This window comes from Hibiscus syriacus, unplaced genomic scaffold (assembly GCF_006381635.1).
Source record: "Hibiscus syriacus cultivar Baekdansim isolate YM2019G1 unplaced genomic scaffold, ASM638163v2 tig00110156_pilon, whole genome shotgun sequence".
Taxonomy (NCBI): domain Eukaryota; kingdom Viridiplantae; phylum Streptophyta; class Magnoliopsida; order Malvales; family Malvaceae; genus Hibiscus; species Hibiscus syriacus.
Window position 1 is genome coordinate 1517270 of NW_024062606.1, and position 24219 is coordinate 1541488.

The 24219-nt window shown below is 34.5% G+C and overlaps 3 protein-coding genes across 4 annotated transcripts; 1 reads left to right on the forward strand and 2 right to left on the reverse strand.

Moving 5' to 3' along the window:
* Positions 1–58: 58 nt before the first annotated feature.
* Positions 59–797, reverse strand: LOC120215959 (pre-mRNA-splicing factor ATP-dependent RNA helicase DEAH1-like). Its single transcript, XM_039213485.1, has 2 exons — positions 322–797; positions 59–218 (listed from the first exon to the last, which is right to left on the reverse strand). The coding sequence occupies exons 1-2, from the start codon at positions 434–436 to the stop codon at positions 79–81; spliced, it is 255 nt and encodes an 84-aa protein (XP_039069416.1). The 5' UTR covers positions 437–797; the 3' UTR covers positions 59–78.
* A 9050-nt stretch (positions 798–9847) lies between these two features.
* On the forward strand, positions 9848–12677 carry LOC120215960 (SNAP25 homologous protein SNAP33-like). 2 transcript variants are annotated; one of them, XM_039213487.1, is made up of 6 exons: positions 9848–10017; positions 10513–11033; positions 11770–11863; positions 12014–12144; positions 12242–12339; positions 12439–12677. In XM_039213487.1, the coding sequence occupies exons 2-6, from the start codon at positions 10587–10589 to the stop codon at positions 12536–12538; spliced, it is 870 nt and encodes a 289-aa protein (XP_039069418.1). In that variant the 5' UTR covers positions 9848–10017; positions 10513–10586; the 3' UTR covers positions 12539–12677. The 2 variants fall into 2 exon arrangements, with proteins under 2 accessions (XP_039069418.1, XP_039069417.1); XM_039213486.1 differs by lacking the exon at positions 12439–12677 and having other exon boundaries at positions 10566–11033; positions 12242–12373.
* A 2447-nt stretch (positions 12678–15124) lies between these two features.
* LOC120215961 (LYR motif-containing protein 4-like) lies at positions 15125–15612 on the reverse strand. The gene has a single exon (XM_039213488.1). The coding sequence runs from the start codon at positions 15480–15482 to the stop codon at positions 15198–15200; it is 285 nt and encodes a 94-aa protein (XP_039069419.1). The 5' UTR covers positions 15483–15612; the 3' UTR covers positions 15125–15197.
* Positions 15613–24219: the final 8607 nt, after the last annotated feature.

Below are 24219 nucleotides of genomic sequence, written 5' to 3' on the forward strand. Positions count from 1 at the left end.
TCTCTCAAACTTGTCTCTGGTTTTTGGAAATAATTTCTGTAACTTTTTACATCTTTTGTCTCTTGTTCACATAAAACATTAACTCACATTTTCACCTGATGCTTTACGAGGGACTTTACCAAATATTTCTTCAGCAAATACACGAACATCAGCAGACGATGGCAAGCCATATTCTACAAGCTTGCCCAATACATCAGCAGGTGATGCTGCTTGTTTAGCTGCAACATCAAGAACAATTTAATAAAAGCACCATAATCGAGAATATTTATCTTCAACTATAGATGCCCAGATATACATATATAGAGAAAGAAAGATACATACCTAGTCCAATGGTATACTCTACAAGCGTGGGCTGGGAAAATCCCAGCAATGACATTAATCTATCCGAAACCCAAGTCTTGAGAGGATTACCTACCCCTCCTCCCAAATTCGACATTAATATTGGCGATCTACTATGGCAAAAATACGCACCGAGTTGAGATTATTTACAGGGTTTCAAATGGCGGCGGCAAAGCGATTTGGGGACTGTTATTTCTCCTAAGAAAATTTATCCTACTTAATAAAATAAACAGAGAGGGAGAGTATGAGATGAGACGGTAACGAGCAAAAAGATCGAAAACAGAAAATCAGATATAGCACGATAGCAGATAACTCGAAATCTATTGACTAAAGTAGAAGTAAATCCTCAAATTAGGTTTAGTGTTTCGAAATTTACCTAATCTTATTTCCCGGTCTGTCGGATACTTGAAGGCAAAAGGAGGGCCTGGACGTAGTACGAGGAGGAGAAGAAGAGGGAAAATAGGAGACGAGCTGGGAATTTTAGATTAATATAATTTTGTTGAGTTAAAAACAAAGAATTTTTAGGGGATTAAACTTCTCCATACATAATTTTGTTGAGTTAATTTCTATTAACCGGATTAATTAATCTTTTTTCTTGAATCGTTATACGAATCTAATTTTTTTTAAAAAATATTAACCGAATTGAATAAAGTTTGGTTATTTTAATAGGTTAATCGAAATTTTTTTACAATTGTTTTAATTAGATTAATTTGAATATAATAAAAGTATTTTTGGATTTAAACTTAAAATATGTAATTAATATATATATATAATATTTAATATTTAATAATTTCGGTTAATTCAATTAATTATCTAAATTCAAATTGAATTAATTGTTAATCATATATTGAAAAGAATATTAATTGTTTCCCAATCGAAACTAATTTGATGGCTGACTAAATTAACGAAACTAATTCAATTCAATCGGTTAAAACTGAAAAATGAACACCCCTAAGAATTTTATTACGAGTTAAATTTATACAACTTTAGATGGAATAATACATTATTCGTATTTATATTTATTAATTAAATATTTTATTTAAAAATAATATATAAATATTATAGACACTCGTTTTACCCGGAGTTCACATTTGATAATGTAACATGCACATGCTCTTATATATAATAATAACCTATTCATTTTATTCAGGTTGCTCTGACTCTTCATTTTGCTTAAAGCATCGGTGTCAGTCACATATTTGGATATGTATATGGGGATATGAGTATCACCCTAAGGACCCTCCAAGAACATGGGAAAAATGAGCATACCTTTGTTGATCACATATCTTTATCCAACACCGGATATTGGGATATGAGTACCACCCTAAGGACCCTCCAAATACATGGAAATACTTGGGGGGGGGGGGAATGAACTTACCCATGTCGAGCATATACCCTTATTCGATACTATACTCGAGTTCAAGTACCATAGGTTCTTGGGGAAAGAGTTTTCCATGTAACCTTATCTGGTTTCTGGATCTTATAATTATATATATATATATATATATATATATATATATATATATATATATATATATATATATATTGTGTGTGTGTTATGTGCCGATAGTGAAGTATGGTAACACTAATCAGTTTAGTATGCTGAAGTCTGCCATTGCCATCTATAGAAAACTTTACTAATAACTTCTTACTTGCGTCGTAGATTTTCATTATTTTATCCAGACTTTTCAGCTTGGTTAGTAGCATGATCGATATTTGACTTGAGATTGCTTGCTGCTAAAGTAACTCAAAGGGCCAGTTAACTTGTCCTTTGGTTTAGACAATCTCCTAAGATTAATATGCAAACACTCGGAAGATAATTATACCCTTGGGGTTGAAAAGGTCTCCATTCTTTACTTGGTTGTTGAATTAATGTAATTGTTAAAAACAAAGGGAAAATGCCACACCTTTGAATTCTTCAACCTTGAAACCCAAACAATAAAGGTAGATATTGAGGTTTAGATATTTCAATTTTCATTATTGTCTGATTGTAATTTTGTTCACTACAGGGACTCAAACTACATGTGAAGTCAATATCGGAAGCTCGTTCGCAAGACCAAAAACATATTCAAAAATTGGAAAGAGAGCTTAAAAATCGCTCACAAGAAATAGGTAATGATTCTTTTTTTCCCCTTAACTCTGCCAAGCATCAAAGGGAAAGAAAGTTACTTTTTCTTTCCATTTTTCCATCTCTCATGCCAAGAAAACTAATGGAAAGAAGAAGAAAAATCCATCAATATTTTCTATCTTTCTACCTTTTTATTCCTTCAAATTTCCATCTTTTCAATTTACTTTCTACCTTACCATGCAAAAACTTTAGTCTTGTGTTCGCATCCTTCAGTTTACTATTATGACCTTGGACGAAAAATTAGAAAGATGGGAAGAGGAATTAGGGATTGGAGATGAGAAAATGGGGAAATTAAGGAATGAATTAGGGATTTTGAAATTACCTGTTATCGGGGCAGACGAGGAAGCTGGTAGCTGGACTAAACAACAATTGGGCACGGCAATTGGGCTGAAGATGGTAATTGGGCTGAAAGGCAATTAGTAGATAAGATGATGCGGGCCATAGCTGAGCTGGACAGGGAACAGTTATGTTGTTAGAAAGAATATACCAGCTGCCAATAAATAATTGAACAAGCTGAGGAATATATTAGAAAATGTAACATATCAATGAGGATTATGAATGAAAAATATTAAGAACTTCTTTCTGTAATCTACCTTTCTCTCTATTTCTTCAATTATTTCTCTCCATTTCAGGTTCAAACATGACCATTGGTAATCAGAGCTAGATTATTGATCCCAAGAAATTTTCAAGCTGGGAAAGACAAAGAAAATGCAGAAGACTGGAACCAAAGAGGCACCAGAACAATCAGTGGAAGCTAAGAATAAAGAGACCTTACCATCTTGGTGGGCTGGTCAGAAAAGTGAGCTGAAAGAAAGGATACAAATGCTGGAAACTGGAATGACTGAGAATAGAGGATATTTACAGAGAATCTTGCAGATGGTGAGCCAGACAGCTGAGGAAAAAGATTCACCTTTGTCAGATAAAGGTCGATTGCAAGCAAATGTGAATCAAACCAGGAAGGAAGGTAAGCATCCATGCTTAATAACAACTCTTAATGAGCATGAGAAATATACTTATAAGCAAGATGAACCTGGAATATTATCATCTAGACCTGCTGTTATTCCTCAAAATGATGAAAGTCCACTTAAGGATACTACAGATGTACAAAAGCTGAAAATGGAAGGAAATACAGTGGACTTAGGGGAGTCATCTATTGGTGGAGATGTTCAGTTAAACTATGTTTTTAGGCCTAAAATAGAAATTCAAATGTTTGATGGGACAAATTCGAGAGGTTGGGCAAGGAAATGCCAAAAGTACTTTTCCATATTTAAGGTACCTGAATACCAGAAAGTGGAATTAGCTACAATGTACTTAACTGGGAGGGTTGAGACTTGGTTTGATGATTATATAGCTCAGAAGCATAGGGTGAACTGGCATGAGTTTACAACAGATATATGCCATAGGTTTTGTGATCAGAATTGTAATGATATTGTGGAGGAATTTAATATGCTGACTCAAAGACAGTATGTAGAAGATTATCATGAGAAGTTCGAAGAGTTGAGGTCTTACATGTTGCAGTATAGTCCATTTTTGGGTGAAGGGTATTTTGTTTCCATTTTTTGAGTGGACTGAAAGAAGAAATCAAGCCCAGAGTAAAAACTCATAACCCAACAACTTTGGTTGCTGCTTTTAGACTAGCAAAACTGGTTGAGTTGACTTGGGAGGTGGAAAATAGGAAGTTGAGGGTTCAACCTAGAGTGGCATTTATAGGACAGAGATCCATCTACAAATCTCCTAATACCTCTTTGAATCAACCACAAAAGGGAGTTGCTCAGAATACTAGCCATAATAGACAGTCATTGGTGGAGTATAGAAGAACACATGGATTGTGCTACAAATGTGGTGAGAAGTTTAGTCCAAGACATCAATGCAAAGTCAAACAGTTGAATTCTATGGAGGAGATAGAGGATACATGAGAGTTTGAGAATATGGAACCAGAATATAATGAGCCCAAGATAGCAGAATCTGTGGAAGGAGAACTTGAAATTTCTATAAATGCTATAACAAGTCACACAGGCCACAATACTTTAAGGATACAAGTTCACATATCAGGGAAACCTCTGAACATCCTAATAGACAGTGGAAACACTCACAGTTTTATAACTGGCTAGTAGTATAAAGAAGAAGTAAAAGTGGAACAGACTCATCCCTTGACCATTACAGTTGCTAATGGAGAAAAATTATACAGTTCGGCTATGAGTAAAAATTTAAGGTGGGGAATGCAAGGTTCTCAGTTTGAACATGATTTTAGAGTTTTAGCTCTAGAAGAGAGTGATATGGTGTTAGGGGTGGATTGGCTGAGAAAATACAGTCCACAACTGATTGACTTTAATCACATGACTTTGAGCTTCCAGAAGGAAGGGAAAGATGTTACTTTAAAGGGAGGGCAAAGTCCATCTACTGTTAGACTGATATCAAACAGTAAACTGCAGAAATTGATGGAGAAAAAAATGATATCACAGGAGAAATTGTTATGCCGAGTGGGGAGGTTAGTTGTAATGAGGTACCTGCTGACTTACAAAGTTTATTGGAGGAATATTCAGTTGTTTTTGAGGAACCAAAAGGGATGACACCCACAAGGGAACATGACCATTCAATCATATTAAAAGATGGTACATAGGCAGTGAACATCAGACCCTACAGAATGCACTACCATCAGAAGTCAGAGGTTGAAAAGCAAGTTAAAGAAATGTTATCTTCTTCTATAATTCAGATAAGTAAAAGCCCATTTGCCTCACCTTGTCTGTTGGTCAAGAAGAAAGATGGAAGTTGAAGGATGTGCATAGATTATAGGCAATTGATTGCCTTAACTATCAAAAATAAGTTTCCCATTCATGTGGTGAAAGATTTGTTAGATGAGTTTACTGGAGCAGCTTATTTTTCTAAACTGGATTTGAGGTCAAGGTACTGGCAGATTAGAATTACTCCTGAAGACATTCCTAAAACAGTCTTTAGGACTCATCATGGTCACTTTGAATTCAAAGTTATGCCTTTTGGGTTGGCAAATGCCCCATCAACTTTTTAGGCCTTAATGAACAAATTATTTGAGCCTTATCTAAGAAAATTTGTACTGGTTTTTTTTTTGATGATATACTTATCTACAATCTTGATTTGGAAAGTCATACCAAGCATCTCAGAACTGTTTTGGAAGTTCTAAAACAGAATCAATTGTTTGCAAAAGGAACCAAGTGTTTCTTTGGTCAAATAGAAGTGGAGTATCTAGGCTACATTATATCTAGATAAGGAGTATCTACTGATCCAACCAAGATTCAAGCAATGCAGCAGTGGAAATTGCCAAAAACCCTAAAATCTCTAAGAGGTTTCCTGGGCTTGACATGATATTATAGGAGATTTATAAAAGGGTATGGAAAGATTGTTAAACCCTTAACTACTATGCTTATTGCTAAACCCTTAACTACTATGCTTAAAAAATATCAGTTTCAGTGGACATAAGAAAGCAAAACTGCCTTTGAATTACTTAATACCGCAATGTGTCATGCTCCTGTTTTAGCACTGCCTGACTTCACTAAGGGTTTCTGCTTGGAGACAGATGCAAGCTCTAAGGGAATTGGAGCAGTTTTGTCTCAAGAGGGTAAACCAGTGGCTTATCTCAGTAAGGCCTTAGGACCTAAACAATTGGATCTGTCCATATATGAAAAGGAGTACTTGGCTATACTAATGGCCATTTCTAAGTGGAGGCATTACTTGGAATGGGGGTCTTTTATTATAAAGACAAATCATGAGGCTTTAAAGCATTTGTTGGAACAGAAGTTGACTACTTCCATACAAAATAAGAGGCTCACAAAGTTATTAGGATTGAATTATGTTATTCAGTACAGGAAAGGCAAACATAATTTAGCAGCTGATGCCCTATCTAAAAGAGATGAGGATAAGATGGAATTACAATAATTAACAGCTACTGTTGTGATTCCAACCTGGGTTCAAGAGGTTGAGCAGAGTTACCAGAATGATCCAATGGCTATAGAAATAATTACTAAGCTAGCTGTCTCTACTCAAGATACAACAGAATGGTCTTATTCAAAGAATGTCTTAAGGAATAAGGGCAAGGTTTATATTGGACAAGCAGGTTCCCTAAGAAGGCATATTATAGAGACTACATGACTCACCCCAAGGTGGTCACTCAGGAATCCAAGCTACCTATCATAGAGTGAAGTCCTATTTTATTGGAAAGGGATGAAAAGGATGATTAAAGATTATGTTTATCATTGTGACATTTGCCAAAGGATTAAAGATGAGCATGTTTTGAAACCAGGGCTACTTCAACCAATCCCAATTCCCCAACAAGCTTGGGAATTTGTTACTATGAACTTTATTGAAGGATTTCCAACCTCTAACATGTACAATTGCATATTGGTTATCATTGACAAGTTTACTAAATATGCACACTTCATACCTCTGGTACACCCATTTACTGCAGCAGAGGTAGCTAAAGTCTATTTGGATCAAGTGTATAAACTACATGGGCAGCCAAAAATAGCTTTATCTGACAGGGATAAGATTTTTACAAGCCTTTTTGGACAGAATTACTTAAGCTATTGGGAACTAACACCCTCTTCACTACAGCCTACCATCAGAAACTGATGGTCAAACAGAGAGGTTAAACCAATGTTTGGAACAATATTTGCGAGGGATGTGTTTTATGAACCTACAAGTTGGAGTAAATGGTTGTCCCAAGTAGAATGGTGGTACAATACCAGCTTCCACACTGCTTTGGGAATAACTCCATTCACAACTCTCTATGGGTAAATCCCCTACTATGATTTAGTCTACAGACTCAAAGGTAGCAGAGGTACAAAAGTTTCTACATGAAAGAGACAGTATGAATACAATTCTACATGAACAACTTGATAAAGCACAAAAACGCATGAAGCACTATGCAGATAAAAAACGCAGTGATAGAGTATTACAAGTGGGAGATGAAGTTTACCTTAAATTACAGCCATATCGGTAGACTTCGGTGGCAATAAGGAAGAATTTGAAACTATCAGTCAGATACTATAGACCCTACAAAGTCATAGAAAAAAATCAGATCAGTGGCTTACAAACTGCAATTGCCTGAAAATTCAAAAATACATCCTGTTTTTCATTTTAGCTTGTTGAAAAAGAAAATCGGAGAGAAAGCAATTACCTCTAGAGATCCACCAGAGGTCAATGCCGAGGGTCAACTTCGTGTTTATCCTTCCCTGGTATTAGACAAACGCATAGTGAAAAGAGACAAAAAGGCAATCACTCGGTTGTTAATTCAGTGGGTGAATTTTGGACTGGAGAACGCTACATGGGAGGATTTTAATGTGATGAAATCACAATTCCCTGATTTGATCCTTGGGGACAAGCATCCACTGCAGAAGGGGGTATTGTTATGACCTTGGACGAAAAATTAGAAAGAGGGAAGAAGGATTTAGGGATTGGAGATGAGAAAATGGGGAAATTAAGGAATGAATTAGGGATTTTGATATTACCTGTTATCGGGGCAGACGAGGAAGCTGGTAGCTGGACTAAACAGCAACTGGGCACGGCAATTGGGCTGAAGATGGTAACTGGGCTGAAAGGCAATTAGCAGATAAGATGATGCGGGCCATAGCTGAGCTGGACAGGAAACGGTTATGTTGTTAGAAAGAATATACCAGCTGTCAATAAATAATTGAATAAGCTGAGGAATATATTAGAAAATGTAACAGAACAATGAGGATTATGAATGAAAAATATTAAGAACTTCTTTCTGTAATCTACCTTTCTCTCTATTTCTTCAACCATTTCTCTCCATTTCAGGTTCAAACCTGTCAATTACCTGCAGGATCAACTAAGTGCAAGGAATGAAGAGGTCAATTTTCGAAATGACCATGTGCACGACCTTGAGATCAAATTGTTTGACATGGAGGATTTACGGGAGAAAATTGTTCGGTTGATAGGAGAGTTAAACAGGTCGAACTCCGAGCGGTTGTTACTGATGCAGATATTAGAGAACAAAGAAGAAGAGCTGCAACAGTCAGCTGTGTGCATAGAGAAATTGGAGACAGTTGCATCTATGGCATTGGAATCTCAGTGTGAAATAGAGAGCTTGAAGCTTGATATAACTTCCATGGAGCAATCGTGCCTTGAAGCTAGGAAGTCAATGAAAGAAAATGTTCAAGAAAAATCCCAGATGAATGTTTTAATTGAAGAGCTTGAGGTCCAGCTTCAGAATGCACAGGAAATTATCGATGAACTTGAGAATGAAAATAAAGCTCTAAGAGGAAAGCTCATTATTTCAATGAAAATTCTGTATTGGGATTACATTCAAAGGCAACACACTGCATCCAGATCTGGCTAAAACCGTGTTGGACATGGTGAAGTTTCTCCCCCATATTATGTTTTGTAAGATCAAACACTGAATTTAGCCAAGTTGGTTTGCAGTGCACAGTAGTTGAAAATTGGTTTATATGTCCAAATCCTGTGATTTCAATGAAATATATAGTTCGATTTATTCCGACCTTTGTGACTGTGGGACATGAGTATGCTCCTACAACGATATATATTATTCGATTTTTTCTCAAGTTTCTTCTTATTTCAGAGGATCGTACTCGATTAGCCATATCCATACTCATATCCTAATATAATGTTTATACTTATATTTCCAAATTTACCTAAGATCATATAAATGCTTGTAGCACAAGTGTAAACACATTTGTTCGAATCCGAAATCTTTAAGTAGAAAAACACTTTTTTTATTATTAAGATTTGAAATCCGAAATCTTTAAGGAGAAAAATACTTTGTTTTATTATTAAGATTGTACGATGGGTTTAAACTACTAAATTTCTTATTCATTATTAAATCATTGATTTTTATGATATATAAAATATTGAAATATTAATTTCCATATCAGTAAGAAAACTCAGAAGTGTTATGTAATTAAACTTAAGAATCAAACTCTAACAATTAAGATAGAGCATGAACCATAGAAATAGTTGTTATTATTAGAGGTTTCGAATTCAAGCACATCGTGTGTTAGAGACGTGTTTGAATATTCATTGTCAAATGAGTTGAATCTTTCGAACAAATATTACTTTATAATCAATCTTAGAATTAATAAAACAATTAAGATAAAAAGATTATTTTTTTAAAATTTCCATATAATAAAAGAATGAAATTTATAATTACTTTTTTTCTTAATCCAAGCTTCAATAATCTTTAACCAATCCATATAAAATGAATAGAAGTTTCATTTACTAGGTGGGAGGAAAAAGAGAAATGAAGGTGGCGTGGTTTCGGTCAAGATGGGAAGCTTAAGTTGCTTATTGTCAAAACCCCTGTTGATTTGTTCAACAAATAAAAGTTTAGTTTCTGGAACGGGATATTGAATTGTCGAGAGGGGAACTTTCTCTTTGGATTATCTGACGCGTTTAAGGCGTCTCCTTCGCTCTCTTTAAAAGCTCTTCATTTCCTGACAATCCATTAGAAGACTTCTCTTTTCTTCAAGAATTCCTGTATTTTTTTAACTTCATTTGCTGCTAAATTTAGTCGGATTTTCTCTACGTTTCCATTCCTCAAGGTAGTTCCCAAGGTTCTTTTATTTATTTATTTATTTGCATAAATTTCTGCATACGGATTGTTTTGAATTTTTCTTCATGTTCTTGTCGAAACGAAATCGAACTTCTTGGTTCAACAAACAAAATCCAGATTTTCTTCTCTTTTTCTTGTAATACGTAACGATTCCGATATTTTTAGAACAGCTTGATTGATACCTTAAATAATTGACGGAGATATTTGCTTCATGGTTTTCTTAGTTGGTTCTATGCTTGTTTGCCTTACATGAAAACTGAATGAATCTTATATTTTTCTATGAAGAGATGAAAAATCCCAAGTCTACTATTAGTCTTTGATGATGACTTTAGAATTGAATGTATCTATGTATGTTTGTTTGTATGTATATATGTATATATGTATGCATGCATGCTTGCATCTGTATGTGGTTATTACCTTGGAGAATTGAAGGTTATGTCCTTTGCTGCCATGGTCTAAAGTGTAAATGTTGATTGCTCTGCAGATTAAATAGTATTTGACTTCTGTCTTCATATCAACTGCTCGATCAAGTAACAAATTCTTCATTCATTAAAAAGAATGTTTGGTTTAAAGAAATCTCCATTGAAGACTGCTAAGCAGAATTCAGATGATCCTGCACGTGTTGCTGCTTCTTCTGAAGCTACTTTGAGTCCTCCGAATTTTGGGGTCAATCCTTTTGATGATGAAGGGAAAGTGAATTCTTCTTCTTCTTCTTCTTCTTCTTCTTCTTCTTCTTCTTCATATTGGCAATCTTCGGCATCACGAAACAAGTATAAGAATGATTTCCGTGACACTGGTGGGCTTGAGAACCAACCGGTGCAAGAACTGGAGAACTATGCCGTCTACAAGGCTGAGGAGACTACAAAGACTGTCGATAACTGTTTGAAGATTGCAGAAGAAATGAGAGAAGGTGCCACCAATACTTTGATCACCTTGCATCAGCAGGGTGAACAAATTACACGGACTCATAACGTTGCTGCCGGCATCGATCATGACCTTAGTCGGGTACGTCATTTGGTTTTAAAAGCAAAACTTTCTGGTACATGATTGAAGAACTGCCATAAAACATGAAAACATGAAGAAATTTCCTACTGTTTATGTTTTAATAAACACAATATCCAGGTTTGATCATGTTGCTATTGTAATGATCATAATGAGTCGCTTAAAATTAAGTCGATGACGAGGTTTGAGTTTACATATTTATCAGATTGAATGAATGGTATTGCCCTAGAAATCATATGATCATGCTAGGAGATGTTCATGACATCCTGTTCTAAAACCGTTTGAACCTGGAAATCCTCCACATTGAATAGATTACTTAATAAGAAACCTACTTGACACGGGACAGATATTCTTAGTTATATATTCTAAGAATCAATAAACTTAGTAAGAGTGCGTTGATGGATAGAGTGTCACCGATGGTACCACATGTCGTCTAGTTAATTCAGCAAAAAGTGGCAATTACATTTTGAACATATTCCGAGAGAACGAAACGGAGTTGCACTTGCCGACGGATTGGCAAAGATGGCATGGAACCTCCCATTCGGACTCCACAACTTTGAAGACCTCCGGCGGAGATAGGAAACCTATTGATGAACGTTCGAAGAGGAAACATAGTAAACTAGTTTAGATCTTTTCTACCTTTGTGTACTCAAAAAAAAAAAAACCTTACTTTTCCTCTTATGGATTGATCTTATGAAATTAAAGGGACACTCTTAATGGTAGTTATTTCGGATTTCAGGGCGAGAAGCTCTTGGGAAGTCTTGGAGGGATGTTCTCTAAAACCTGGAAGCCAAAGAAGACTCGTCCGATAGTTGGCCCTGTTATAACAAGAGGTCCATTTTCTTCCCATACACCTCCATTAATCATCTTTTCATTGCCCTCATTTTAAGCATATGAATGCATGATTTCTCGTAAATGGAAGTTGGTGATGTCTTTGTTGCCCTTTTTTCCTGAACTGTATGTGTAATGTACTTGGTCCGCAGATAATTTTCCAAAGAGTAGTGGTGGCCACTTGGAGCAGAGGGAGAAACTGGGATTGAATGCAGTTCCGAGGGGTCGTTCGAAATCTCGAACACCACCCCTCGAGCCGACAGATGCATATCAGAAAGTCGAGGTCTGAAATGAAGGCGTGAAACAACTAATTTGTCTGAAATCTGAATCTTTTATGGAACAGGCAATTTATTTGTTTATTTCTGGGATTGTTTAAACAGTTTGAAAAGACAAAGCAAGATGACGCACTCTCTGATTTAAGCGATCTACTGGGAGAAATGAAGGTTATGGCCGATGATATGCGATCTGAAATCGAGGGGTTAGTTTCTTTTTGAACTTTGAATCTTAAGTCAAGCTTCGTAGCTCTACTTCATTACACCACTATTCAAAAATCAACTCAATGAAACCCTGATTGCAGGCAAACCGAAGCTTTGGATGGAGTAGAAGATGACGTGGATGTTCTAAATATCCGTGTGCAAGGTGCTAATCAACGAACACGTAGATTACTTGGGAAGTAGAATGTGCAGTTTCTTGATTTTGCTGATGAGATTTGCTTGCTCATGCTGCCATGTTTTTAACCTTTCTTCAGCTTCACATTCTGTTATCTTGATTCCATTTTCAGACGAATGGGGATTCTATAGTATCTGTCTCCTTCACCAAGATGCCCCCCCCCCCCCAAAAAAAAGTTTTAGGCATAGGATTGTTCTTCAATATGCACTTCGACAATCTGATCCGTTTACTTGTGAATCATTTGTATAGTGTTTACTAAACTAAATAAATGAGCATGAACAAAGGTGTATTCAATTCGTAAGCATGCTTGAGAACATTAAACGGATAGAAATGAACAAACGTAACTTAAAAAATAGTACAAATAAAATCTTGAAATTCCTAAAGAAACGACCTGAACACAAATATGTTTAAAAAATAAACACAAATTTGATTATTGATGTACGATTCATTTACGGCCCTAATTTTCCCCTCAACCCTACTAACAAAACCCCAAAAATTCAGAAGGTAAATTCAATGAAGCTAGAGATCTCAGTGCAAGCTAGGGGAAATGAAGTCACTAATGAAAGCCAACTCTATTAAGTGATTATTTGGGAGCCCTGATTTCCAGGCAATGCAACTAAATGTGTTGGATTTTGCAAAACCTATGATTATTATGTCAATTCCACAACTCTCCGGTACATCATTTCGTACTTTTTCAAATATCCATTGTACTTTTTCAAATATCCATGGTCGACACTTAAAAAATCTAACCAGACCTGTGTTGGACAAGTCCCGTTATTTGACGATCGTGCCTGAGCCTAAGTGACATTGAAAGTAGATAACATTGCCCGAGTTTATATTCCCCTACTGACCACAAAGTCCTATCTTATAGTTTCAAATCCTTATCTAAAAGCATAAGAGGTAACAAGATACATGATGCTTACCTATGTTACCCTGACTTAAGGTGAGTGTCGATTCGAGTACGCTCTTTTTTTTTTTCTCCAAGTTTTCTCGTATACTAGGAAGATCTTTTTATCCAGGCTGAAATATGTATCAGATATGAAACATGTGAACTTTCCATAAAGGTTTCTCATGGGGATGCTCTGAAAAGATACATAGTGATGGGAATATTTACATTAATAATTGATAATCTAACACAGACATTGTCTATGGGGTGCCTAAATTGACTCAGTTTCCCTTTCGTTACCCATTGTCAATATCAAACACGAAAAAGATCAGCCAAGATTGGTCATGTCAGTGAATGATTCGAACTCACCTAAATATCTTTTCTAGACATAGAACTTCATAAATACCTATACAAGTTCCACTACAGCAATCCATATTGCTCCAAGAGAACTATGGTTAGCATTTGTTACTGCAAAAATACTGACAACCTTTGTCAAAATCATTGTAGACAGCCATTTATTAAGCTAGGATACACCTATTGACATACTTCTCAACTAGCAGACCATGAATACTACAGGTTACTCAGAGATTCTCCGATCTCAAAATCAATATCTACATGTCGAGAAAACTACTTCAGCTCTGTCCTAAAGGAGGAGAAACAAGGGAAAATACGAAATATATCATCGAAGAAATTCCCTTGTCGTAACAAGACAATTCCCATTAATTAAATGCCTGGAAATGCAGTCCAATTTTAACTCAACAGATCATAACCTAGACCTCTAGTATCAGTCTTTAACTAAGTCCATAATCTAGAAGCTTTAATATCAGTCAACTGATTTCTCTGAAGGCCATAAATCCAATGCTATTGACTTACATAACTTCATCTTGGACCTAAAGGAGAGGAAATAAGGCAAAGTAAAAATAGATCATCGAAGACATTTTCTTCTTGTAACAAGATAATTGGCATTGATTCAATGCCTGCAAATGAAATCAAATTTAACTTAATAAACCATTATCTAAACCTCTAATACCAGTCTTCGACTAAGTTCTTAAATGGCTACATCTTGAATGTTATCAACTTAACTAACACTTGATAACATGGCTTTGACATGATTTATTTTTTGATAAAAGCTGGAGGTCTCATTAAAAACTCCCTTCGTATTCGTCCACATACTAACAAGTATGTTAACGAACATTGGAAGGAAGAAAAGAGTAGCTCATATTTCATTAAATAAAACACCCAATACATATGAAAACACAGAATACCCTCAAACGGGGATATACACCATTACAAAAAACCATAACCACCTAAAACATGGCTTTGACATGATTTATATCTTCAAGGATAAATAAACAATTAGCTAAAAAAAACTCAGGAATAATACATCAATCATCAAACTAAGGGTCAGTTTGTTTCCTGTAAAAATGACTTCCAGAAAATGATTTCCGCATTTTCTACTTCAACAACTTTCAATTTGCAAATCTATTCAAGTTCTACCACACAACTGAAAAACCCAGATTATCATTCACCTAAAAGGGAAGAACAGTACTGATTTAGTAGCTAATAAAATCATAAAATTCAATAAGAAAAAATTTAAAAGAACATAAATTCTGCATATAATAAAAAACAAACAGAACCCAACAAGTCATTTATCCCAAACAGTGTATACATAGCAAAATTCACTTCATACAAGTATAAAACTTGATAATTATCTCAATGAATCAAAGTTTTTCTTTTTATTTCGCTAAGTGAACAATTCAAAACGTAAAGATAAATATTTTCTAAGAAGGCTTAATATCCATTATGCTTTTGACCTTTGGAGCATAGAGTGAATAAACCAAAGCCTGTCTTTTGGCAACTTCCAGCTGAGCCTTACCGTCGGAGAAAGCGACGGCGAGCTGAGAAGAGTCTGTTAAGTTCTTGTTATCTCGAAACGCGTCGATGGTTCGTCGTTTTGTGTACTCCCTTATGTTGTAGTCGCAGAACTGACGCGCCACTCGCAGAAGTGATCGGTAGAGCTGCAAAACCTCTGTTCTTGTCGGCGCTGATATCCCCGACGCCGCCATATGCCTCTCTTTCCTTTTTTATTCCAAGGATGTTAAATTTTCCGAGAAAAAGGAGTGAGATTTTCTTTTCTAGATGAGTCTTGTGGGAAAAGAGAGAATCTTTACCGTGCCCTTGTTCGATGGTGACGGATGATCACGCTACGCATCGTTTAAGCCTTCTATAAGAAAAAGAGTAGGTTAAATCCTTCTATTAGTCCATGTACTATATCAAAAATATGGATTTAATTCTTGTAGTAATCAAATTTTGATCCTAACCTAATGATAATTATAATATGCTAAATCAAATTCTATTATTAATTTTGTATCATACATAATTTTTAGATAGAATTCATATTTTTTAATTTTATCATTTTAAATTTTTGTAATCTACTTGTATTATCATTATATATAATTTAAGTGAGGATTAATATTTTAAATTTTTAAAAATAAAAAAAATAAATTAAATTTACAATTTATACTCAATATAAAGACCCGTGATAAAATGTAACAAAAATAATTAGGACAAACTGTGTAAAAAACTATATTAAAATTATTTTTTTAAGTATTCAATAATAAAAATTTGTTTTCACAAAAAAGTTATAGTTGAAGAATTATTTAAAATGAACCATGACGTTTGTGAATGTAGTAAATTAGTTGTAGAGTGTCGTTTTTGTCTCTATAGTAAATGATCTAGATTAATCGATCAATAGATCGGATATAAATGATTAATTTAAAATAATTATTTAAAAACAAAAACTATAAAGATAAATAATTTGTATTTGAATTTTAAAATTCTATTTTTTCTTTTTAGTTTTTTGTTGGGAATTTCCCTCTCGTTCACGTATGTGTCGGACGTTAAAACAATAAAAAAAATACAATGTAAATTAAAAAACATGGTGAATTCAGCCATTTTTCAGGTAATTTTACTCAAAAATCACCCTAACAATTAAATATTACTTGTCATGTATTATTTCTTCAAATATTATCAATCTAGCACCCTTTCTGACAAAGCGCAAATTATGAGGAGCGTCTTTTCAGGGTTTTTTCGAGATGACGCCTTGGTGGAAAAGCGCATATCATAAACCGCGCCTTCGCGAGGTTCTATCGAGTTGGTGCCACGGTGGTAAAGTGTAGATCATGAAGCGCGCCTTTGTTGGGAATTAGACACGTGGCGGAAGACGCGGATCATAATCTGCGCCTTGTATTTAAATCCCAACCGTCCTGCCTTAAATATCGCCCAACCCCCGTCCCCCTCCCCTATAAATACCTCCTCATCCAACACTCATACCACACAAAAAACACTATATTTCCTCCTTTTATATATTATTCCATCAAGTTTTAAGTAAATATAATTATCGTTTTTAGAAGTTAATTTTTTTATTATAATATAATTATTTAATAGTTTATTATTTTATTATATTTTATTGTATTAATTTTTTTATTACTTTTTGCAGTTATAAAATGGCAGGCGGGTTGTTGAGTTTTGATGAGAATCATATATCGAGTCATTTTGCCAATATGGTAATAATTTTAAATTATGTTATTTTATTTGTTGTGAATGTTTTATTCATTTATTTTTTTAGTACTAGTTTATATTTTAATTTGTATACTTTTTATTTAATTAGGTGAATGACCGTATATTATATACATTTATTCGTAACACTAAATTAGAGATATCGAGTCGTGTATGGTTGTATTTAACTGAGGCTTGATTCGATTACATAGAAAAATATGAAAGGCGTTGTAACCTTGAATCCAACCTTATTTTTGCATTAATTGAGAGGTGGAGACCAGAGACATACACATTCCATCTTCCAGGTGGGGAGTGCATTATTACGCTGGAGAATGTTTCTTTACATTTACATTTAGGGCTTCCTGTAGATGGGGATGTTGTTTCTGGTGTGGCGGATGATGACTATCATTTCTTGTGCAAGGAGTATCTTGGAGGTATCCTGCCTAATTTCAATGGTGATCGAATATCGTTATCATGGTTGGCTAGAAATTTTCGAAGGTTAAGCGACAACTGTTCTGAGGAACGAGCTCAAATATTTGCTCGGGCTTGTATATTGAAACTCATAGGAGGGATCTTAATGCCCGATAAATCTCGCAACCAAGTTCATTGTATGTGGTTGCATTATCTCGTAGATTTTTGAGTTGTCGACTCATTAAGTTGGGGCTCCGCGGTTTTGGCATCTCTGTATAAAAAAATGTGTCAAGAAACAGATTATCAAAAAAATGCTATTGATAGATATTTCCTTCTTCTTCAATCATGAGTGTTGAAAACATTTTGATGTTTCGATATAACAAATTAAGTTAAACGGATTTTAAGATTTTACAAATGATTTTCTAAGTATATTCGATTTAATTACTCGAATATCAAATTATTACTCCAAGTCTTCAAGATCAATTTCAAACCTTACTAAATGTGTAAAATTGTGTTTTATACTTAATATATTTTTTAAACAATTTTCACAAAGTATTTTGAACCAAAATCAAGCCTAAAATCAATTTTTCATAGTGATGCACCGATGCACCAATTCATGCATCAATGCACCATGAAATAAATTGAACATCAAATGCATTTCATGCATCGATGCACATACCATGCATCGATGCACTGAGGATTTTATGAAAACATCGAATGCATTTGATGCATCGATGCACCAACCATGCATCGATGTACCAGCCATGCATCGATGCACTCTTGCTATTTTGAAGCATCGAATGCACTTGATGCATCGATGCACTCTTAGTGCACCGATGCACTAAGGGTTCAACGGTCAAAATATTTGAATTTACACTTGATGCACCGATGCACCATGGATATGCATCGATGCACTGACGCTCCCAACTGAATTTATTAATTGTTTTCACACTTAAAAGACTCTATTGACTCCACTAAACATCCCCAACATTCAGAATCAATTGAAGGAGTATTTAAACAAGTTCTAAAGCCATTGATCAACAACAAGAAAGAAGAAATCATAGAGAATCAAAGAGAAAGCATCAAACCTCAAGTTTAAGATTTAACAAAATAAGAAGAAATTACACACATGTTTTGTTATATCAAAAAGAGGGAGATTGTTGAAAACATTTTGATGTTTTGATATAACAAAATAAGTTAAATGAATTTTAAGATTTTACAAATGATTTTCTAAGTATATTCGATTTAATTACTTGAATATCAAATTATTACTCCAAGTCTTCAAGATCAATTTCAAACCTTACTAAATGTGTAAAATTGTGTTTTATACTTAATATATTTTTTAAATAAATTTCACAAAGTATTTTGAACCAAAATCAAGCCTAAAATCAAATTTTCATAGTGATGCACCGATGCACCAATTCATGCATCGATGCACCATGAAATAAATTGAACATCGAATGCATATCATGCATCGATGCACTAAGGATTTTATGAAAACATCGAATGCACTTGATGCATCGGTGCACTCTTAGTGCACCGATGCACTAAGGGTCCAACGGTCAAAATATTTGAATTTACACTTGATGCATCGATGCACTATGGATATGCATCGATGTACTGACGCTCCCAACTGAATTTATTAATTATTTTCACACTTAAATGGCTCTATTGACTCCACTAAGTATCCCCAACGTTCAGAATCAATTGAAGTAGTATTTAAACAAGTTCTAAAGCCATTGATCGACAACAAGAAAGAAGAAATCATAGAGAATCAAAAAGAAAGCATCAAACCTCAAGTTTAAGCATTTCAAGCCTATTTTTCATTCAATATTCATTTTGCTTTCAAGAACACTACTTGTACTCAATTGTATTCATTTTTTAGTGTTCTTTTCTTTGTTCTAGAATTGTGCAAACAATCTACCTTATGAGGATTTCCTTGTAAGTTTACAAATTTGTAATATTCTCTTTGAGAAAGAGTGTTCTCAAGAATTAGGGTATATTATTAAGGGAGTTGTAAGGTTATCTCTTTGGCCTCAAAAGAAAGAACAAATTAGTGAATTTTTTAGAAAATCCTTAGTGTGGATAGCTAAGGTAGTGGACGTAGACTTTGGTTGAGAAAGTCAAACCACTCTAAATCGCTGTGCAAATCTTTTCAATTTTCTGCAAAAGCTTCCACCAAAATTTTTAATTACCAATTCACCCCCTTCTTGGCCGATTCCGTCGATCGATTAACTCAACAATTGGTATCACAGACTCACTCATTTGAAGGTTTAATCGCCTCTTGAGTCGATTCAGGAAGTGTTACATTGATTATCAAGTCATCAATGGCCTCTACTTCAAATGTCGACTCCGGTCTTGATTCGATGCCCGTCAACAAGCCTCATTTCTTCAATGGAGCTAACTATGCCTATTGGAAGAATATGATGATGTATTTCATTCAAGCAAGTGACATGGGAGCATGGAATGTTGTAAAAGACGGATATATCAAGCCTCTCACTCATCCAAGATTGTGGAGTGAAGGAGAGACAAAAATGTTCCAGCTCAACTTCAAAGCCATCCATATCATATTGTGTGCTCTTGGACCAGATGAATATGGAATAGTTTCATCTTGTACAACCGCCAAAGAAATATGGGATAAACTACAAGTCACTCATGAAGGCACCGACGAGGTAAAAGAATATAAAATTAGTCTTCTAATAAATAGCTATGAAAATTTCAGGATGAAACCAAATGAAGATATCAAAGCTATGACAGATAGATTCTCAACGATTGTCAATGGTCTCAAATCATATGGAGAGATTATTCCAAATGAAAAGCTTGTGAGGAAGTTAGTTTACTCGTTTCCAAAATCGTGGCAATCCAAGAAGACATCAATCATCGAGGCTAAGAACCTAAAGTCCTTAACTCTTGAAGAGCTTATCGGTTCCCTCCTCACTCATGAAATGATGCTTGAAGATAAGGTGGACCTCGATAAGATTGACGAGACACCAAAGGAGAAGGAGAAGAATAAAAACATTGGAGTTGCTCTTAAATCCATAAAAGATGAGAGTGATTCGGATGAAGATGACGATGACGAGGAAATGAAATTGTTTTCCAAACGGTTCAGAAAAATGATGAGACCTTACCGAGGAAGAAAATTCAAACGAAATGAAAGCCTAAAAAATGAACCAAAAGAGAAGGACCCTATCATTTGCTATGAATGCAAAAAGTCGGGCATGTCAAATATGATTGCCCACAATTGAAGAGAAATGGTCAATCAAAGAATAAGAACAAGGCTCATGTGGCTATATGGAGCGATGAAGAAGGTTCTGATGAAGAGGAACAATAATTAGCAAACTTGTGCTTGATGGCATTCGGGGAAGATTCTAAGGTAACCTCTAACTCATTTGAATTAGATGATTTATCTTATGATGAGTTATTAGAGGAATATAATGGGTTGGCTTCGGATTATGAGAAATTGTTTTTAAAATATAAAAATGATGTCTCAAAATTGAAAAATGAAAATAAGCTCATATCCAATACCAACAATGATTTTGAAAGTAAAATCAAAGATTTGCAAATCAAACTAGAAGAGTTTGAAAAGAAAAATTCAGATTTGCAAAATTTACTTTCAAAGGTCAATGATGATCATCAAAAGAAAATTGATGATCTTAAAGCTTCTTTTGATAAAGTTGGAACAAAACGTTTTGAAAATGGAGAAAATTCAAAATCCAACTTTTTTAGGAAAAGTTTTAAAAACTACAATCATAGAGGTCCCCGAAGAACCTCTAATGGAAAAATGTTTAGAAGTATATGGGTTCCTAAAAGACTCATTCCTACTAAAGATAAAGATATCCTACACAAATGGATACCTAAGGGGACTAGGATTTTGGAAACTAATGAATATGGACCCAAACGAATTTGGGTACCAAAAATTAGAAATTAATCTATGTTTGTAGGAAAAGGAACATTGCTACAAGGCACGAGAAACAAATTCAAACTCATGGTACCTTGATAGTGGATGCTCAAGACACATGACCGGGGATAAAAGCCGGTTCATAGAGCTTAACGCCAAAAATGGAGGAGAAGTGACTTTTGGTGATAATTCAAAAGGTCACATTGAAGGTATATGTACAATAGGCAATACATTTTCCATACAAATTAAGAATGTTTTATATGTGAATGGATTAAAGCATAATCTCTTGAGTATTAGTCAATTATGTGATAAGGGATTCAATGTCATGTTTGAAACTAATGGTTGTAAAGTTATTGACATTGCATCTAATCGGATTATGCTTATTGGTCATAGAATAGGAAACATTTATATGGTGCATTTAGATTATATTGATATGACTAATTTATGCCTAGTTGCTAAGGATGAGCATGATAGTTGGTTATGGCATAGGAGACTATGACATGCTAGTATGAGCGTTTTGCAACGGCTAATTCAAGGTGATTTAGTTCGAGGGTTGCCTAAACTAAAATTTGATAATGATAAAATCTGTGATGCTTGTGCTAAAGGAAAACAGAAGTGAGTTTCTTTTAAATCCATTAATGATGTATCAACTAGTAGAGTATTACAATTGATCCACTTAGATCTTTTTGGGCCATCTAGAACTACTAGCTTGGGTGGAAAACAATATGCATTTGTCTTGGTAGATGACTATTCTAGATATACTTGGGTTCTATTCTTAAGTACTAAAGATGAAGCATTAGAAAAATTCATCACGTTTTCAAAAGTAATCCAAAACGAAAAAGGTTACTCTATAACTAGTGCTAGGAGTGATCATGGAACTGAATTTGAAAATCTTGGATTTACTGAATTTTGTAATTCAAATGGTATTACCCATAATTTTTCAGCACCTAGAACCCCTCAACAAAATGGAGTTGTTGAGAGGAAAAATCGAACTTTAGAAGAAATGGTTAGAACCATGCTTTGTGAAAACAATTTGCCAAAATATTTTTAGGCGGAAGCCACAAATACCTCTTGTTATGTTATTAATCGAGTAATGATTAGGCCTATTTTAAAGAAAACTCCATATGAACTTTTTAAAAATAAAAAGCCTAACCTTAGTTATTTTCATCCTTTTGGATGTAAATGTTTTATTTTAAACAACGGTAAAGACAATCTTGACAAATTTGATGCTAAAAGTGATGAAGGAATTTTTCTAGGATATTCCTTAAATTCTAAAGCTTATCGAGTATTTAATAAAAGAACTTTGGTTGTAGAAGAGTCTATACATGTTGTTTTCGATAATAATCTCCTTCCAAGGAAGGATTCTTGTTTGAATGATGATGTAGGTGTTATAAATACAAATGACGTTAGACATGACATTGGAGAATCATCATCAAAGGAAGAAACGAAAGATGAGGAAACCCATGATCCTCTCGAGAATCCAACCATTGAAGAAAGGGAAGTATCTTACCCAAGAGAGTACAACTATGTCAAGGATGGTGAAATTATAGGTGATCCATCAAAAGGGGTAACAACTCGATCTTCTCTTAGAAATATTTGTAATTTTGTTGCATTTATCTCATGCATAGAGCCTAAGAATATTAAAGAAGCATTAAAAGATGAACATTAGATTATGGCTATGCAAGAAGAGTTAAATCAATTTGAGAGAAGTAAAGTATGGACATTAGTTGAAAGGCCTAGTAATAAATCTACTGTAGGTACTAGATGCGTATTTAGGAATAAGCTTGATAAAAGTGGTGATATAGTGAGAAATAAAGCTAGACTTGTTGCTCAAGGCTATACTCAAGAAGAAGGCATAGACTATGATGAAACATACAATTCCGTAGCTAGGATGGAAGCAATTAGAATGTTATTAGCATTTGCATATTTTCATGAATTTAAATTATATCAAATGGATTTTAAAAGTGCATTTTTAAATGGTTTTATAAAAGAAGAAGTGTATGTGGAACAACCTCCTGGTTTTGAAGATTCAAAATTTCCAGATCATGTTCTTAAATTGACAAAAGCGCTTTACGGTTTAAAACAAGCTCCTAGAGCTTGGTATGAAAGATTGTCAAACTTTTTAATTGAAAAAGGTTTTTCAAAAGGGAAGGTTGACACTACATTGTTTTTAAAGCATAAAGGTAAAGATTTATTAGTACTTCAAAATTATGTTGATGATATAATATTTGGTTCTACTAATGATGTTCTTTGCCAAGAATTTTCTAAGCTAATGAAAAATGAATTCGAGATGAGCATGATGGGGGAGCTCTCATTTTTCTTGGGACTCCAAATCAAGAAAAGAAAATATGACATCTTCATCAATCAAGCTAAGTACGTCAAAGACATGCTCAAGAAGTTTGGACTGGAAAATGGGAAACCGCATGAAACTTCAATGAGCTCATCAACAAAGCTTGACATAGATGATGGAGGTAAATGTGTGAATGTTAAATTATATAGGTCAATGATTGGTTCTTTGCTTTATCTAACTGCAACCAGACATTATGTTTAGTGTTTGCTTATGTGCTAGATTTTAAGCATGCCCTAAGGAAATACATTTACTAGCTGTTAAGAGAATCTTTAGATACCTTAAGGATACTCCTAATTTAGGACTTTGGTATCCTAGAGACTCTAGTTTTAGCTTGCATACCTTCTCTGATGCGGATTATGGAGGATGCAAATTAGATAGGAAAAGCACCTCCGGTACTTGCCAATTCCTTGGAAATATGCTAATCTCTTGGTTTTCAAAGAAACAAAATTTTGTTGCATTATCTACCACTGAAGCATAATATATTTCAGTCGGTAGTTGTTGTGCACAAGTTTTATGGATGAAACAACAACGTTTTGATTATGGAATTGAAGTATGTACTATTCCTATCAAGTGTGACAATACTAGT